This window comes from Balaenoptera musculus, chromosome 7 (assembly GCF_009873245.2).
Source record: "Balaenoptera musculus isolate JJ_BM4_2016_0621 chromosome 7, mBalMus1.pri.v3, whole genome shotgun sequence".
In the NCBI taxonomy this organism is placed as follows: domain Eukaryota; kingdom Metazoa; phylum Chordata; class Mammalia; order Artiodactyla; family Balaenopteridae; genus Balaenoptera; species Balaenoptera musculus.
In genome coordinates, this window is record NC_045791.1 from 20,004,011 (window position 1) to 20,024,337 (window position 20,327).

General features: G+C 38.4%; 1 protein-coding gene across 15 annotated transcripts in view; it reads left to right on the top strand.

The window, feature by feature from the left end:
- Positions 1-20,327, top strand: part of R3HDM1 (R3H domain containing 1) — a 190,977-nt gene that overhangs the window by 154,200 nt on the left and 16,450 nt on the right. For all 15 annotated transcript variants that reach the window (XM_036858064.1, XM_036858066.1, XM_036858052.1 and 12 more), the window contains one exon: positions 454-605. In XM_036858064.1, the coding sequence (XP_036713959.1) occupies positions 454-605 (152 nt within the window). The remainder of the gene's footprint in view (positions 1-453; positions 606-20,327) is intronic.

The following is a 20,327-nucleotide window of genomic DNA, read 5'->3' on the forward strand; positions in this document are numbered from 1 at the left end:
TGCTGAGCCTGTGTTCTAGAGCCCGTGAGCCACAACTACTGAACCTGCCTGCCACAACTACTGAAGCCCGCACACCACAACGAAGAGTAGCCCTGGCTCGCTGCAACTAGAGAAAGCCCGCGTGCAGCAACAAAGACCCAACGCAGCCAAAAATTAAATAAATATATAAATAAATATTTAAAATAAAAATAATAAAATAACTTCTACTTTGGGATATGAGTCATAACTCCTAGCCTGCTGTACTATTGATAAATGCTAGCCAAAAACAATAACCAGCTAAAAAGAACATTGAAATAAAGTGGTAATGCTGTAACTAACTTATGAGGACAGCCTATTGGCAGTTTTAGCTTATTCCTAACTGCTCACACTTGAAAGTTTATGGAGGCTCGAGACATTAACATTTGCAAGGTTTTAAAGAACGTTTTTGCCTTTAAATTGCCTTTCAAATTTTAGGTTTCACTGCCTCAAGGTTCTCAAGGAATTGCCCATCAGACTTATCAACAGCCTGTTATGTTCCCTAATCAGTCTAATCAAGGATCTATGCCTACAGCAGGAATGCCAGTTTACTATAGCATCATTCCACCTGGCCAGCAAAATAATTTAAGGTGAGTATAAATAAAAAGCCTAATCTTATAGCTCTTCATTGTTTATCAGGATTGTGGTCTGTTGCTAATTTTAAAGTAGTCTAAGGGGCATTACCTGAGATCATTCTCTAATCTAGAATAGAAAAACTACGATACAATCTATTTATCTAGCATATCTTTTAACAAAATCAGTATAAGCAAGGCATTCCATATGTAAACCAATGGAGAATCAAGTTTTCTCTCATGTGCCTGAAAGTAGTAGGCCAGTCTCCTTTTACTCACCCAGGTGGAATCAATAGTTGGCCATAGATCTTAGAGTTAAGAGCGTTTACATGTTAATATTTAAGGTGTTTGTAAGAGTCTGGGGAGAATGTATTTCCTGTATATAACTTCAAGAGCAAAATATCTTGCTGGAATCTTTCAGGCTCTGGGGAGCTCCTTTTTCATCAGTAAGAGGAGAGAGGCATATGAGAAGCAAATGATAGTAGGTCCATATTAAAGCAAGTCGTGAAGTATTCCATTAGCTACTTAACTTGAAAGAACAGAAACTTCTCTGATAAGCCTAATGTGTTAAAAAAAAAAAATAGTCTTCCTTTGAGTTGGGTACTTTTAGTCTGCTGTTCAGAGTGGATTACAGTCTTTCATTTATTCTCATGACATTTCTGTAAGGTTGCCAGAGTAGCCTTGGTGCTCTTTTTAATAAGGGGTCTGAGGGTAGAATTGCTGATAAGAGGTTGTCACCCGGTTATGGTTACAGATGGTATTTAGGGGTGAAGAAGGGATTGCAGTACTTGCTTCATTGAATCTGCTTGGGAAAATGGGGACTTGACTCTCATTTTATTTGTTGTCATAAACACACATACATACACACTTGAGGAACTCACATATTTCCTCCTCTCTGTGGATGCCACAAATTGAAAAGGCCCAGGCTTTATAAACAAGTTGGTTGAAATCTCACAGGCAACTTTGGAGTTTTATACAATGATGAGCCACAGCTCTTTTGTGGTAGAGCTGCTGCACAGTGAAAATTTTAAAAAAAAATTTTTTGGCCTCACTGCGCAGCACGCAGGATCTTAGTTCCCTGACCAGGGATTGAACCTGCGTCCCCTGCAATGGAAGCACGGAGTCTTAACCACTGGACTGCTAGGGAAGTCCTGAAAATAGAAATTTATACTGTGTTAAAATTTCCCATTATTTTTTAAAGCCTTCCAGGTGATTCTTCTGGCAATGAGAGTTGAGACTCACTGACCTATGCTAACTAGCCCTTCTTTTCATCTGTACACTTCAGCTATGCACAGGTCGCCATAACCCAGTAATATTTTACACATTTGCAAGAAAGTCATAATAGCTGTCATTGTAAAATTTCATCCAAGACCCAGTGTCCCAAGGTAAAACTGTGTCGATTACTCCATACCAACAAGTATAATAAATCTCAGTTTGTTCAAAGGAGGAAAGTATATCTTAAACTCTAAGCTATAGGGTCCTGATCCAAACACTCATGATTTTACTAAAACATTACCAGATTATAAGATTTCTATAAGAACACTCAGTGAGCCTTTGTTCTGAAAAATGTCTTCCTTAGCTTGAGTTGCTTAGCAATCCATTTTCTTGTGGCGGCTCCTTATGCAGAAAAGTGGAATTTGAATTACCTTTACTTTCAGCTCAACCAATCAGTTATCACTGAGGCAGTTTTGTGTTTGGATTGGATTGTGTTGTTATGTGTACTATGAGGATTTAGCATAGCCTGATACAAATCATGTGTCTTGTCACTTTCAGCAAGCCATGTACCGGTCAGAGAAACTAGTTTTACAACAAATCATGGTATTTCTGTCAGTCTATGATGTGGAGAAAAAACTAATTTCATTCCTACAGTCTGCAAAAATGGGCAGGCTACTTGGATAATACTTTCAAAATGCTCCCATTTGGGGTTTTTTTTCCTCCTGTATTACCATTTATTTTCCCATTTTTATCTTGAAACTCAAAAGGAGAATATACTTTTGTCTTTGATGTGCAATCTCAAAGGGCTAGCATACAGAGAGGGGAACTTGAAGAGACTGTAACCTTTATTTTTCAGAACTCCAAAAAAAAGGCTTCACAGAATCTTTATGAAATAATGAAAAAGAAAACCTACTTTTAAGTCTTTTTCCCTTTTCCATCTGCGTAGTTGGTTTTTCCTCATTTTGTAAACTCGTATTCCTCTAGTGTCCCCTTTGTCCTACTTCTGGAACTGTCTTGGATTCATTTAATTTCTCCTAAACTTCTAGTTTTGCATTTTGGTTTTTTGTTTGCCTCAGCCATCCTTTGAAATAATTGTCAATGACAAAGTCTCAATCTGAACCACATCTTTTAGTGAAATTATACTTCTGTTGTTATTAAAAGGGGAGTTGTTAACACTTAGCCTAGAGAAATAAAATGTAATAAAGTTACTTCTGGTGCTAAAACATTGCCTTTTCAGAATGTTTATTTTCTCTTCATTGGATATAACAGCTTTTATTTATCAGCAAAATTAATTAGTAAATTAAGTTATATGGACAAAAATAATGTTAAATAGGAAGGGAAGAGGATGCTTATAGCTATTACATTTCTTAACTCACCAAAAATGAGTGATACTAGTAATTTTTTTAATATAAAATTATTATTTTTTTTTTTTTGGCTGCATTGGGTCTTTCTTGCTGCGCGTGGGCTTTCTCCAGTTGCAGTGAGCAGGGGCTACTCTTTGTGGAGGTGCGCGAGCTTCTCATTGCGGTGGCTTCTCTTGTTGCAGAGCACGGGCTCTAGGCGCACGGGCTTCAGTAGTTGTGGCATGCGGGCTCAGTAGTTGTGGCACACGGGCTTAGTTGCTCCACGGCATGTGAGATCTTCCCAGATGAGGGCTCGAATCCGTGTCCCCTGCATTGGCAGGCGGATTCTTAACCACTGCACCACCAGGGAAGTGTCTATTTTAGACTAATAATTTTTAAGTAGATACCTTTAAAGAATAAGGAGGAGAGGTGATATTTCATGCAAAAATCTTTTCATTTTTCAGTCTCTCTCAGTGAGTTTCTATTGGGAAAAGTAATTCTCCTACATCTACATTTTGTCCGTTAAAAGAGTGTTTTCTCTATTTAACTTGTTTGGGTCTTCCTGATTATACATACAATACATAGTCATTGTAGAAAATTTGAAAATATAAAAAATTCCAAAATGTAAAAAAGGGTGAAAAAGCAAATCAGCTACAACCTCACCACTCAGAGATAATCACTGTTAAATTTTGGTGTCTTCATTCAAGTCATTTTTCAGTGTACACATAATATGTGAACTTTGTTAGGAATCATATATTCTAAACATTATATTTCTATATTTTTAATTACATTGTTCATAAGCTCTGGTTTAAAAGTTAAACCAGGGACTTCCCTGGTGGCGCAGTGGTTAAGAATCCACCTGCCAAGGCAGGGGACACGGGTTCAAGCCCTGGTCGGGGAAGATCCCACATGCTGCGGAGCATCTGAGCCCGTGCGCCACAACTACTGAAGCCCGCGTGCCTAGAGCCCGTGTTCCGCAACAAGAGAAGCCACCGCAATGAGAAGCCCATGCACCGCAAAAGAGTGTAGCACCCGCTCACCACAACTAGAGAAAGCCCACGCGCAGCAGCGAAGACCCAATGCAGCCAAAAATAAATAAACAAATAATTTGTAATGAATAAATAAATAAGCCAGCCCCACAATGTGGCCAAAATAACAAATAAAGAACTCTAAGAAGGAAATTACAGGTTTTGCAGTTCATGAAGTCTTACAGATAAAAGGTCAACAAGAGTATTTATTCAAAAATAGGTAGTACTTTTTTGAAAGACAGAAGGGAAAGAACTTATGTAAGGAGAAATTCAGTTAGTTTTTTTTAAACATAAGGAAAAAGGAGTACATCTCTTAATCTTCCCACCCACTTTTGAATCATTCATTAGATTTTTACAGCTTTCTTCCTCAAGTAAATTTTAAGCTTTTCCAAATTGTTTCTCAAAATCCATCCTGACTTTCTTCACAGCCCAGGAATTTGAATGGGTTGCCATTTTATTTGTTATTTCTTCAGGCCATAGGTAACCTAGATAACAAGCGATCCCCTGAGATACTCCAAGTTTAGGAAGCAGAAAAGGTTTGTGTTGGAAGTGCCCCTCTGGCATATTCTATTTATTTTATTTTGTGAATAATTTCTCTTCCTTCAGAGTGTGTTTTACACTGCTGTGTAAAACAACTCCTGTGTTTTACTTATCAGTGTTGGGGACAATATCAGACATGTTGATGAAAGGATCTTAAAAACCTACATCCTCTTGATTTCCATTTCCAGCCATGATAGAGTAATAGAAACCAAATTTATCTTCCTACCTTAACTTTAAAACTAGAGACAAATACATGAAACAACAGTTTTCATTAGGCAGTGAGGGACAGTAAACCCTGAGAGAGGGAAAACAAACAAGTGAGTCTTACGATTGCCCCAGCTTCCTACCTGGGGAGAGTTTCCTAGCCACATCTCAGGGAGGAGGAACCCAAGCAAGACCCTCTGTCTAAGTTAAGGAGATGGAATTAGGGGTCCAAGGAAGCCAAGGTGGCTTTAGAGTTTGCAGGGCAGAATACTGAAGAGAAGAGAGTTACAAAGAGGTTGCTCTGGAGATCTAAGTGGGACCCTTTTGGGTCTTAGTTGATTGCTGACTGGTGCATTTATGTGCAAAAACTCCCCAAGGCCAGGAAAAGAACCACTCAAAAGGAACAGGCAGAACAATCCCTGGAGCTCACACAAGGACAGGAACAGTTTAAATTCCTACCAGTCAGTATGTCAAAACCTCATAACACATGAGGCATTGAGTAGAGGACTTAAAAGAATACTGTCTCAGTAGTGGAGGACAATTAGCCTTAGATTAAAAGCTGCTCTGGTCCTGCCTTAAACAAGCAGGACCCAAAAGGATTAAATTGTCTCCAGATAACTGTGGCTCAGAACAAAGCTCAGAAATATTATTAAAAAATACAAGGGGGGGGCTTCCCTGGTGGTGCAGTGGGTGAGAGTCTGCCTGCCAATGCAGGGCACACGGGTTCGAGCCCCGGTCTGGGAAGATCCCACATGCCGCAGAGCAACTGGGCCCGTGAGCCACAACTACTGAGCCTGCGCGTCTGGAGCCTGTGCTCCGCAACAAGAGAGGCCGCGATAGTGAGAGGCCTGCGCTCCGCGATGAAGAGTGGCCCCCGCTCGCCGCAACTACAGAAAGCCCTCGCGCACAAAACGAAGACCCAACACAGCCAAAAAATAAATAAATAAATAAATAAATAAATATTAAAAAAAAAAAAAATACAAGGGGGACTTCCCTGCTGGCGCAGTGGTTAAGAACCCACCTGCCAATGCAGGGAACACAGGTCCAGTCCCTGGTCCCAGAAGAGCCCACATGCCACAGAACAACTAAGCCCGTGCGCCACAACTACTGAACTTGTGCTCTAGAGCCCGTGAGCCACAACTACTGAGCCCGCATGCCACGACTACTGAAGCCTGTGCACCTAGAGCTTGTGCTCTGCAACAAGAGAAGCCACCGCAATGAGAAGCCCGTGCACTGCAACAAAGAGTAGTCCCCGCTCACCGCAACTAGAGAAAGCCTGCACGCAGCAATGAAGACCCAACACAGCCAAAACAAAAACAAAAAAAAAAACCAAGGATATCCAACAGTCAACAAGGTTAAATTCATAATGCCTGGCATCCAATCAAAAATTATCAAGTATGCAAGGAAGTGAGAAACTAATAAGGCCAATAATGAGGAAAAATCAGTCAATTGAAACTGACTGAAACAATGCCAGTATAAAATTCAGACAGAGGAAAAAAGACTAGGAAATACTGAACAGAGCATCAGTGCTTTTCAGGGGGCCTAATGCATGTGCAATTGGCATCCTCCAAAGAGAGGAAAAGGGTGGACAAAAAAATATTTGAATAGTAATGGCTGAAATGTTTCAAAATTTATGAAAATTATAGACCTGCAGATCCAAAAAGTTCAACAAACTCAGGCAAAAGAAATATGGAGGAAACTTTTCAAAACGTTATAAAGGGAAAATTGTAAAAGTAGCCAGAGAAAAAAAGACACGTTACATATAGAGGAACAAAGATAAGAATTCGATAGACTTCTTGTTAGAAACAATACAAGCCAGAAGACAGTGGCACAACATTTCTCTTTGGAGTTATGAAAGAAAAAACAGAATTCTATACCAGTAGAAATATTTTTCAGAAACAAATATGAAATAAAGACTATTTCAAACATGCAAAAACTGAAACAATTAATCACTAGCTTACCTGCACTGCAAGAAATGTTAAAGGAAGTCTTTCAGAGAGTAAGAAAATTATACCAGATGGCAACTGGCTACACAACAGAATAAAAATGGAAAGTCAAACAATATACTGACTGGGAAATCAAATATCTGAAAAAGTACTTATGTAGAGAGGATATGAAGAATTCTCAAACCTCAGTAATTAAAAAAAAAAAAAAAACACCTTCAGAAACAATTTGTTTAAAAAGTTAAACCTACGTGTGGAGCACTGCTATACAACAGTTAGAGGTACATGGGGAGGAAAGGTGTGGAAACTTAGTGATGTTCTTTTCTTAATCCAGATGGAGGTTACATAGTTCTTCATCTTATAATTCTTTAAAATGTATAAAATATTTCTGGGTACTCTTGTTGTATATATATTTCAAACCCCTAAATAGGTAATAAAATCATTAACTATGGGGGAAGACTTTAAGAGGTAAGGGGCAAGAGAATGGGAGGAGAGGAACTGGAGACACTAAATAGAGACAACTTTTGAGAATTGCATCCCTAAAGGGGAGCATTGAATTTCAGTAGTATATGGGAGGGGAAAATGAGGTTAAGAGAGAGTGTGTCCTGCTCTTAATTGAAAAAAGAAGTGTTTGTATACTGAAATGAAAGACAGCAGAAAGAGGTGTGTTGCTATAGGAGAGAGGGGGTAGAGTTGTAAGGTCCTCAGGGAGGATGAGAGTAAACACTCAAATGGAAGTCGGTTAGCCATAAATAAGATGCAGAGGATTCGCGTATGGTAAACGGAGGAAAAGCAGAGTGCATGGGCTCAGATGTTAGTGTGTAGATAGGTGTGGTGAAGCGTTTATGAATATACTTTTATTTTGTTAATTTTACACTTTATTTATTTATTTATTTTTGGCTGTGTTGGGTCTTCGTTTCTGTGCAAGGGCTTTCTCTAGTTGCGGCGAGCGGGGGCCACTCTTCATCACGGTGCGCGGGCCTCTCACTGTCGCAGCCTCTCTTGTTGCGGAGCACAGGCTCCAGACGCGCAGGCTCAGTAGTTGTGGCTCACGGGCCTAGTTGCTCCGCAGCATGTGGGATCTTCCCAGACCAGGGCTCGAACCCGTGTCCCCTGCATTGGCAGGCAGATTCTCAACCACTGCGCCACCAGGGAAGCCCCAAATATACTTTTCTGATTGCTTTATTTTTCTCACTGATTTAGGATTCAAGATATGAAATGCATTATCAAAGAGTAGATGAATGTTTTAAAGTTTGTTTTGATATAAAGATTCAGCACAGTTACATTAAGACAGATTTCAAAAAGAAAGCATCAAGATGTGGGGAAATGTGACAGATGTCTGATAAAAGCTTGTAAACATTTTTATCACTTCTGTATGTTCTAGAATGATAATATTAATGATAATTATTTGTAGAGTTCTAGAATGAACTCTACAAATAATTCATGGAAATAAGTAGTTTACCCACTTGACAAGAACTAATAATAAATTATCACATGAGAAAACATTCACTCTCCCCAACAATCTTAAGAAATGAGAATTAAGGCAACCTTAACCAAAAAAGGAGGACAAAACAGTTAACACTAAGCAGAGAGACAAACATTGCTGGGTGCTAGGCATATGAAAACTGATTCTATAAATCAGTCTGATGATATTTAACAAAACATGAAGCTGCTGTACTTTTTTATTCTGTAATTCTACCTCTAAAAGGTTTACCACAAATATAATCCACCCCCAAAATTAAAATTGTTCCAAAAACAAGTTGTAAAAAATGTTGTTATTCATAGGAAAATCCAACAAAAATGATCCAAGAGAAATATGGAGTAAACCTTTGAATAGTTTACTTTCATTTTTTTTTTTTTTTTTTTCCTGCTAGGCTGATTAAATTTGGTTTAAATTCTAGTGAAACTTGCTCAGGTTGTCACAGATGGTGAATCAGTCATTGGGACTAATGAGATTCAGAGTGCTTGTTTTTTGTTACCTGCTTCAGTCTCTTTAATTCATTATTAAAGAATTAAATGTGTGATACCCAGACTACTATAGTCCCCAAATGGATTATGTCGATTACTTACAGCATCTTCAGGGAACACAGCACATGTCTACTAAGTAATGTTATTAAGTTCAGGAAGTTTGTTTGACTATCACTGGCAGTAAGATGTCAGATGTTTTAAAAAGGCAGAAAACCAAAGCACACCTTGCCAAATATTCATAAATTTTCAATGACATCATCTTTAGCAGTCACTAAAAACTGTAGCACGTGTGAGACTTGCTTTTCAAGTGAACTAATTATTGCTTAAGAAGAATACACTGGGTCCTATTCTCCCATCAAAAAAATAATTTTAAATAACAGTCATAATATTTGCAAAACCATAAAGAGAAGAGGTGAATGATAGCAATGACATTTTTATGTAGGGTTTTGAATACTATTACTTTTCCTAAATCGTCAACCTTTTTGTGGGTGACTTCATATAATATGACTTCTTTGTGTGTACCTTTTATATATGCACCATTTTTATCCGTTCTACTATTTCCTTATTTATCTTCTTTGTAAACAGCATTATTGAGATAAAATTCATATACCATACAATTCACCCACTTAAGTGTACTGCTTAATAGTTTCTCGTATATTCACAGATGTGCAGCGACCATCACCACAGTCAATTTTAGAACATTTTTCTCTCCAGAAAAACAAACAAAAACCCTGAAGTAGAAGCAAACCAAGTGTCCATCAGCAGATAAATGGATAAATTAAATGTGGTGTACACATACAGTGGAATATTATTCAGTCTTTAAAAGGAAGGAAATTCTGTCACATGCTACAACATGGATGAATCTTGAAGACATTATGTTGTGTGAAGTAAGCCAGTCAGAAAAGGACCAATACTGTGTAATTCTACTTATTTGAGTTACCTAGAGTCATCAAATGAATAGAATCAGAAAGTAGAATGGTGGTTGCCAGGGGCTGAGGAAAGGAGGAATGGGGAGTTGCCATTTAATGGGTACACTTTCAGTTATGCAAGATGAAGAGTTCTGGAGATGGATGGTGGTAATGATTGTCAAACAATGTGAATGTGTTTAATGGCAGTGAGCTGTATGCTTAAAACAATTAAGCTGCCAAATTGTATGCTATGTGTACTTCATCACAGTTTTTAAAATTTTAATGTGAATATACTGATGAAGGGGAAAAAAAAGGAAACTCCGTACTCTTTAGCTATCACCCTTCAACCCCTCCACCACCACCATCATCTCCTAGCCACTAATCTACTTTCTGTCTCTGTAGTGTTCCCTGTTACGGACATTTCATATCAATGGAATTATGTGTAGTCTTTTGTGACTGGCTGCTTTCACTCAGCATAATGTTTTTAAGGTTCATCCATGTTGTATCATATTACCAGTAGGTTATTCCTTTTTATAGCTGAATAATACTCTGTGGTAGGGATATATCACATTGTGTTTATCCATTTGTTGGTTGATGGACATTTGGGTTGTTTCCACCTTTGACTACTATGAATAGTACTGCTGTAATTGTTAGTTTGTACATTTTTGTGTAGACATCTGTTTTCATTTCTCTTAGGTATATACCTAGGAGTGGAATCACTGGGTCATGTGGTAACTATGTTTAATCATTTGAGGAACTGCCACACTGTTTTCCAAAGCAACTGCAACGTTTTACATTTCCATAAGCAATGCATGAGTGATCTAATTTCTCCACATGCTTCTTTTTTTTTTATAAATTATTTATTTTGTTTATTTTTGGCTGCGTTGGGTCTTTGTTGCTGCACGCGGGCTTTCTCTAGTTGCGTCAAGCGAGGGCTACTCTTCGTCGCGGTGCACGTGCTTCTCATTGCAGTGGCTTCTCTTGTTGCAGAGCACGGGCTCTAGGTGTGCCGGCTTCGGTAGTTGTGGTGTGCGGGCTCCAGTAGTTGTGGTGTGCAGGCTCAGTAGTTGTGGCGCTCAGGTTCTAAAGCGCAGGCTCAGTAGTTGTGGTGCGTGGGCTTAGTTGCTCCGCGGAATGTGGGATCTTCCCGGGCCAGGGATCAAACCCGTGTCCCCTGCATTGGCAGGTGGATTCTTAACCAGTGCGCCACCAGGGAAGTCCTCTCCACATCCTTTAATACTTGTTAATTATCTGACTTTTTAATTATAACCGTTCTAGTAGGTGTGAAGTAATATCTTGTGATTTTGATTTTGATTTTCCTGATGACTAATAATACTGAATATCTTTTCATGTGCTTATTAAGCCATTTGTATATTTTCCTTGGAGAAATGTATATTCAGATCCTTTGCTCAATTTAATTGGGTTGTGTGTCTTTTTATTGTTGAATTGTAAGAGTTCTTCACATATTCTGGTACAGGTCCCTTAACAGATATATAATGTGTAAATATTTTCTCTCTTTCTGTGGGTTGTCTTTTCACTTTCTTGATGCAGTCCTTTCAAGTACAAAAGTTTTTCACTTTGATGAAGTCCATTTTATCATTTTTTCTTTTGTTGCTCATGCTTTTGGTATCATATCAAAGAATTTGTTACCACGTCTGTGATCACAAAGATTTATGTCTATATCTTCTAAGAATGTTATAGTTTTAGGTCTGACATTTAAATCTTTGATCCATTTTTAGTTAATTTTTTATATGGTATGAGACAAGCATCCAACTTCATTGTTTTGCATGTAACTATTTAGTTTTTCCAGTGCTATTTGTTGAAAAGACTGTTCTTTCCCCATTGAATGGTCTTGGCACCCTTATTGAAAATCAGATGATCATAGATGTCTGGGTTTATTTCTGGACTGTCAGTGCTCTTCTACTAATCTGTTTATCCTTTGCCAGTGCCACACTGTATTGATGAAGTTTTGAAATCAGGATGTGTGAGTCCTCCAGTTTGGTTCTCTTATCAAGATTGTTTTGGTTATTCTGGGTCCATTGCAGTTCCATATGAATTTTGTAATCAGTTTATCCATTTCTGCAAAGAAGTCAACTGGGATTCTGATGGAGATTGTGTCGAATCTGTAGATTAATTTGGAGAATTGGCATCTTGACTACGTTAATTCTTCCATTCCATGAACATGGGATGTTTTTCAATTATTTAGATCTTTAATTTCTTTCAACAATGTTTCTGTAGATTTTAGAGTTAACTTTTCACTTGTTTTATTAAACTTATTCCTAAGTGTTTTCTTCTTTATGATGATACTATGAATGGAATTACTTTAATTTCATTTTGATTGTTCATTGGAAGTGTATAGAAATGCAGATTATTTTTTGTGTATTGATCCTGTATCCTACAACTTTGTTGAACTCATTTACTAGTTATAATACTTTTTATATACATTTCTTGGGATTTTCCATATACATGATCTTGTCATCTGTGAAGAAATTGTTTTATTTCTTCCTTTTCAATTTAGGTACCTTTTATTTCATTTTCTTGCCTCATTGCCCTGGCTAGAACGCTTAGTACACTGTTCCATACAAGTAGTGAGAGCTGACATTCTTGTCTTCTTCATGACTGGACAGCATTCAGTCTTCCACCTTAATAAAGATGTTAGTTGTGGGTTTTTCATAGGTACTCTGTATCATGTTGAAAAAAGATAATGTATTACATTAATTGGTTTTCAGATATTAAATGACCCTGGCATTCCTGGGATAAATCACACTTGGTCAGATTTTAGCATTTATATTCATAAGAGATACTGGTCTGTTGTTGTCTTGTGGTGCCTTTGTCTGGTTTTAGTATTAGGGTAATACAGAATGAGTTGGGAAGTGTTCTTTTCTGTTTTGGAAGAGTTTACGAAGAATTACTGTTAGTTCTTTAAATGTTCAATAGAATTCAGTGATGAAACCTTCTATGCAGGGGCGTGTGTGTGTGTGTGTGTGTGTGTGTGTGTGTGTAAGTTGTTTTATGATTACTTCTTCAATCTCTTCATTTGTTATAGATCCATTCTGATTATCTGTTTCTACTTGAGTTTGTTTCGGCAGTTGGTATATTTCTGGGAATTTGATCTATTTTCTTGGTATACAATTTTTCATACGATTTTATTATCCTTTTTATTTCTGTAGTCTAGTAATCTCCCCTCTTCATTTCTGATTCTGGTAATTTGAGTTTTCTCTCTTTTTTTCTTGGTCAATTTAACAAAAAGTTGTCAATTTTGTTGATCTTTTCAGTGAACCAGCTTTTGGTTTTTATTGATTTTCCTCTTGTTTTTCTGTTCTCTATTTTGTTTATTCCCATTGTAATCTTTCTTATTTACTTCCTTTGGCTTGCTTTTGGCTTGGTGATCTGTCCCCCAGCCCTCCACCCAATGTCTTAAGATGGAAGTGTAGGTTATTGATCTGAGATCTTTCTTCTTTTTTAATACTGGCATTTACAGCTATAAGTTTCCCTCTAAGCACTGCTTTAGTGGCATTCCATAAGATTTGGCATGTTGTATCTTCATTTTCGTTCATCCCAAAGTATTTTCTGGTTTCTATTTTGATTTCTTCTTTGACCTATTGGTAACATAGTATTGTGGTGTTTAATTTCTACCTACTTGTGTGTGTCCCAAGTTTTTTCCTGCTGTTTATTTCTAATTCCATTGTGGTTGGAGAACATACTTTGTATTATTTCTGTCCTTTTAAATTTACTGAGTTTCATTTTATGGCCCAGCATATGGTCTATCCGGGAGAATATTCCATGTACACTTGAAAAGATTGTATATTCTGTTATTGTTGGATGGAGTGTTCTGTAGATGTCTCTTAGGTCTAATTAGTTTATAGTGTTGTCCAGGTTTTCTGTTCCTTGTTGATCTGCTGTATTGTTGTTCTATTCATTATTGAAAGTGGAGTGTTGGGAATTCCCTGGCAGTCCAGTGGTTAGGACTCCCTGCTTTCACTGCCGTGGGCCTGGGTTCAATCCCTGGTCTGGGAACTAAGATCCCACAAGCCACACGGTGCGGCCAAAAAAAAGAAAGTGGAGTGTTGAAATCTCCAACTACTATCATTGAATTGTATATTTCTCCTTACATTCTTTTCAGTGTGTGTTTCATGTATTTTGGTGCTCCTTTACTAGGAGCTGGTATGTTTACAACTATTATATTTCCCTGACCCTTTTTCATTCTGAAATGCTTTCTTTATCTCATACAGTTTTTGTTTTAAAATCTGTTTTGTCGGATATTAATATAGACATACCAGCTTTCTTGTGGTTACTGTTTGTGTGATATATCTTTTACCATCCTGTTATTTTCAGCCTTTGTGTCTCCTGTAGACAGCATATAGTTGGATCAGTTTTTATCCTGACAATCTCTGTCTTTTGATGGAATCATTTAATCCGTTCACATTTAATGTTATTATTAATGTACTTGGCTTATGTCTGCCATTTTGCTTTTTGTTTTCTATCTCCTGTGTTTGTTTTTTTATTCTTCCTTTTCCTGCTTTCTCTTGCATTAAATGAATATTTCCTAATGTAGCATTTTAATTTCTTTCTTTCTTTTTTACTTTTCTAGAGGGTTTTTTGTTAGTGGTTTTTCTAGGATTTACCATACATATCTTAACTTATCCAAGTCAGCTTCTGATTTACACTAGCTTAATTCTAGTGATGTAAAGAAAAGTTACTCCTACGTAGCTCTATTCTCTTTCCCCCCTTTTTCTGGTATTCTTGTTATGCATATTATATTAATATTACAAACACAATACATTGTTATAACTATTACCTTACCATCAGTAGGCATTTCCTTAGCCCATACAGCTTTGTTCCCACCCGCATCCTTCGTGCTATTATTGGCAAATATGTTACATTTCTATATGTTATAGGCCCAACATTACATTATATACATATTATTTTATACACTTGCCTCTAAAATCAGAAGAAAGGAGGCAAAATATGCATTTCTACAGTCTTTCCAATTACATAATTACCGTTCTTGGTTGTATTAGTCTGCTCAGGCTGCCATAACCAAATGTCATAGACTGGGTGGCATAAACAACAGAAATTTATTTTCTCACTGTTCTGGAGACTGGAAATCCAAGATTAAGGTACCAGCAGGGTTGGTATCTGGTGAGGGCTCTCCCCTTGGTTTGCAGATGGCCACCTTCTCATTGTGGGCTCATTTGGCCTTTCTTCAGCCTGTGCAAGCAGAGGGAGAGCAAGTTCTCTGATGTCTTTTCTTAGAAGAGCACTAATCTCATTGGACCAGGGCTCTACCCACATGACATCATCTAACCTAGTTACCTCTTCATGATCCCATCTTCAAATACCATTACATTGAGGTTAGGGTTTCAACATATGAATTTGCGAGGGATGCAAGCATTCAGTCCATAATACTGTACTCTTTATCTTTTTGTGTTTGTTCTAATTAGTGCCTATTGTAAAGTGTGTCTGCCGTCAACAAATTCACAGTTTTTATTTACTAAGGAAAGTCTTAGTTTTGCCTTCATTTTGAAAAATAGCTTTGCTGGATATAGGAATCTTTGTTAACAGGTTTTTCCCTTGACCATTTTGAATATGTTTTCCCACTGCCTTCTGACCTTCATCTTGTCTGCTGGGAAGTTAGCTGTTAATCTTACTGGGGTTACATTATAAGTAACTAGTCATTTTTCTCTTGCTGCGTGTCTTTGACTTTCAGCATTTTTACGATGGTATCTCTTTGGATCTCTGCATTTATTCTGCTTAAAGTTTGTTGCGGTTTCTGGATGAGTAGATTATTGTTTTTCAATAAATTTGGGATGTTTTCAGCCATTATTTCTTGGAGTGTCTTTTCTGCTGCTTTCTCTCCTCTCTGATAATCCCATTATACGTGTGTTGGTTTGTTTAACAACACCCCACATTTCTCTGAAGCTCCTTTTTCTGTGTTCCTTTTTCTCTCTGTTCTTTAACTTATATAATCTCTTTTAATCTGTCTTCCTGGACCAGGGCTCACACCCGTGTACCCTGCATTGGCAGGCGGATTCCTAACCACCAGGGAAGTCCCAGTATTCTCTATTTGTTAATGCAACCTTGTCACCATTGCTTCTTTACTTCCTTATGCATGGTTTCCTTTGGTTTTGTGAACATGTCTATAATGGCTACTTTATGGCCTTTCTGATAAATGTGAAAAATCTGTTCTTTCTCACAGGCAGTTTCTGCTCCCTGCTTGTATCCAAAGTATGGGTTACACTTTGCTGTTTATTTTCATGCCTTGTAATTTTTTTTTTTAATTAGACATCTTAGATAATGTATTGTAGCAGGTCTGGTTATTGTTGTTCACTTGTTAATTTGTTTAGTGACTGACTGATTATTTTAATGAAGTCTGTTTAAACCTCCCACCACCAGCAAATGTTCAGCCTCTGATTTTTTTCCTCAAGCAGGGAAACCTATTTTTGGGTATTCTCATAGTCATCCTGGAATCACAGTGGTTTCGGTTGGACTCTGTTTCTCTTTTTCCTTGACAACATCCACTAACTGCTAGCTGATTACTCTGTTGTTTTCAATAATGCACTGACTCATAAATTGCTCTACAAAGTAATTCAATCAAAATCTGTCTCCTTTGAAGAAAAAGTTTCTGTAGTCAATATTTGATTTTTATTCTGACATAAGGAAGGCTCATTCCTGCTGTCTTTTTACCTGTTTCCCTCTTGCAAACTAGCAAGCCTACAGTTTAGCCCGAATCTTGAATCTCCTCCCAGTTGTCTTTACCACAATCATTACTGTTCCTGAAAGCACCTGTAGGCTTGAACTTCGTCCCACTCTGTTGCAATTAAAGACAGTTCTTTTGGGGCTTCCGTGGTGGTGCAGTGGTTAAGAATCTGCCTTTAATCCAGCAGTTCTATTTCTGGAAATCTATCTGGTTGAAATACCAGCACAAAGGTGCAAAGATAATGCTAAAGGTGTTTACTGCAGTATTATTTGTAATTAATAAAAGCTGGAGGGCTTCCCTGGTGGCACAGTGGTTAAGAATCCGCCTGCCAATGCAGGGGACACGGGTTCTAGCCCTGGTCCGGGAAGATCCCACATGCTGCGGAGCAGCTAAGCCCGTGCGCCACAACTACTGAGCCTGCACTCTAGAGCCCACAAGCCACAACTACTGAAACCCGCGTGCCTAGAGCCTGTGCTCCGCAACAAGAGAAGCCACCTCAATGAGAAGCCCACGCACCACAACGAAGAGTAGCCCCCGCTCACCGCAAGTAGAGAAAGCCCCCGCACAGCAGTGAAGACCCAACGCAGCCAAAAATAATAAATAAATAAATAAATAAATAAAATTTATTTTTAAAAAAAAAAAGACAGTTCTTTGGAGAATACATTAGGTGCTGTTTTATAGCCTCTTTTCTCCCCAGAAAAATCTCTGAGCCAGGGCTCAGAAGCTGGGGATTTGGACAGTGATTAGCTTCTCTAAAAGTGACACCCTATCCTATGAGCTGAGCACTTGGTAGAGGGTGGGGAGACCACAGCCTAGGGTCACTGGCTTACCTCTCCTAGTGTGAAAAATCACCACTTCAGGAGCTGGGGCAAGGGTGATCAGGCCAGGGCCCCAGTATTCTCTGCATATCACACCCACAGTAGATCCTCTGTTGTACAAGTGGAGGTTGGGCAGAAAGGAGTTCCCACCTCTCACCCTCATTCACCCCAGATTTAGCTTCAGCAACAGGTACCTGAGGGCAGGATGAGAAAGCTGACATGCCACTCCTCCTAGGAAGAAACCCTCCCTCTGGTGCTGTGGGGAGAGGGAGCTCTGTGTTCTTGGCTACAGCTGTCTGGAGTAGAGTCTGTACCTCACTAAACTGGGAGGGGCAGGAAGGAGTAGTATTGGTTCAAATACCAAACTCACTTTTCTTACTGAGTTTTCATACATGTTCTTGAATAGATGTTTCTAGTTTGCTCTTCATCCTTAGGATCATTTCCATAGGGTTTCAGTGGTTGCTTTTTTATAGCTTTCACCACTTTCAGTGGGGAGAGCAGATCGGTAAACTCATGCTGTTGTGCCAGAAGTCAGTCTCTAATTGGTGAAATTTGATTCAAAAAATGAGAAGTTATACTATTCTGGCATCCTGTCTTTTGAAATTAAATTTGAAAGATTTTATGAAGCTGTTTGAGGAATGGGATACCTGTTCTTCAGCTGTATCACACAGGCGTACAAGCATTGTCCTCAGTGCCAGTGACAATTTTATGGTCTCACAGACTTAATAAGCAGCTAAGTTATTGCTAAAAAGAGCACCTTAGGATCAGCTGTGCTAAAGCTAAAATTACTGTTTGGTGAATGTTTTCTACCACTTCAGTGAGCTACTGACGTGATATATCCGTTAGCTCTGCACTAACAGAGCTGCTTGAGGATAACCGTTTACACTAGTGGGGTGGTTAGAATATGGCCCTTCTCAAACTCAATCATTCTCCCAGGAGCACCACAGATATCTTTGTGGTTGATTGTGTTTGATAATAGCTACCCTTATATTTCTCAAGCCAAAGGCATCTTTTATGTGAAATGTGCAGCGCAGACCCTTGGGTCTCATTCAGGTGCTTGAAAAATACAAAGTTCGTTTTAAGGAAAATGTTAGCCCTTACTGCAAGTAATTCTACATCCTACCTATTTTCTAACAGGAAGTAATCCTCTCTTCAGGCAAGATTTCCCCCTCAGCTTCTCAGTTTCCTGGTAAAATTATGAACTGCGTTTCATGTCTTCTATCAAAGGACTAAATTCCTCTATAATTAACTACATGCTTTAAATTCATCATAGAATACAATTATGATGTCCCTGTAACCCAGCATCTGCCAGAGGCTTAAATGTTTGCTTCCTTTATCATCCTGGCAGAGTCTTATAATCCTCTGGGTTCACCGATTTGTCTTAGCTGCCAGGAAACACAAAGTAGATTTGGTTCTCAGTGAATACAACAGTCTTATCCCAAATGTCCCTACACCATTTCTGTTTTGCTTTTAAGTGTTTTCTTTTCTCTGTTTTTTAGTACACTCAGTTTTTTTTTAATCTTTCACATTGGAAATAGGTGAGCTATAAATGAATACTTCTAGGAATATAAACATTTAACCAGAAAGCCTAGAAAAATTGGCCATTTGCATGTAAGGGAAAACTCCAAATATTGTACAATAAAAGTTTTATTTGACATTTATTTTCATTAATTGAGCATATAGTTTGGTCAAATTCTAATTGGTTGAGGGTTTGTTTATATTGTCCTAGCTAGATATCCTCATCACAAAAATACATAAGGTAGAAGTCACCTTGAATTACAAAAAGCTTATAAGGCAGAAAGCTAATATTTTCTTCCAGAGACAGCAAACCTGACTGAAGTCTACCCCTCAAATGAATTGAAGGTGATTTATATTTCAGAAGATCAGTGTAATTGTCTTCACAGGGCATACTGTGACTTCTGAAGACTTCTGAAGGAGATTCAGATTATTAGTTGATATTAAATCCCTGATACAGCATTTAAAAGTTGAACTTTTCAGGCAGTTTTCATAGAGTATGTTTAGTGATTATAATTATTAAATGCACACGTGCATTTTTGGAAAATGCAAAAAGTATGAAGTATCAAGAATCAGCAATATACCCACAACCCTAAGTTGACTGCTACTGTCATGTTCATATTATTCTCTCAATCTTTCTTCTTTTCGTATGTAGTTTTTTTGGTTTTTTAAAATAAGTTTATTTATGTATTTATTTATTTTTGGCTGTGTTGAGTGTTTGTTGCTGCGTGCAGGCTTTCTCTAGTTGCGGCGAGCGGGTCTACTCTTTGTTGCAGTGCACGGGCTTCTCATTGCGGTAGCTTCTGTTGTTGCAGAGCACGGGCTCTAGGCACATGGGCTTCAGTAGTTGTGGCACGCAGGCTCAGTTGCTGCATGGCATGAGGGATCTTCCCGGACCAGGGCTCAAACCCACGTCCCCTGCATTGGCAGGCGGATTCTTAACCACTGCGCCACCAGGGAAGTCTTCGTATGTAGTTTCAACATAGTTGTGATCCTATTGGATATTTTTTGTTCGTGTGGTGTAGGGTTTTTCACATCATTAAAAATTTCTTTGTAAATATAATTTTTAATGTTTGATTTTATGAATATACAATAATTTATTTACCCTGGTGAGCAACTTGAATTCTTCATTTTTATAGGGTCTTTAGAGCGGGATTAATAGATCAAAAGATGTGACTGTTTTTAAGGTCCTTGGTACATTTTTTTAATGTTTTTGTTTGTTTGTTTTTAATAAATTTATTTTTGGCTGCATTGGGTCTTTGTTGCTGTGTGCGGGTTTTCTCTAGTTGCAGCGAGAGAAGGCTACTCTTCGTCGCGGTGCGCAGGCTTCTCATTGCAGTGGCTTCTCTTGTTGTGGAGCACGGGGTCTAGGCACGCGGACTTCAGTAGTTGTGGCACTCAGGCTCAGTAGTTGTGGCTCACGGGCTCCAGAGTGTAGGCTCAGTAGTTGTGGCGCTTGGGCTTAGTTGCTCTGAGGCATGTGGGATCCTCCCAGACCAGGGATCGAACCCGTGTCCCCTGCATTGGCAGGCAGATTCTTCACCACTGCGCTACCAGG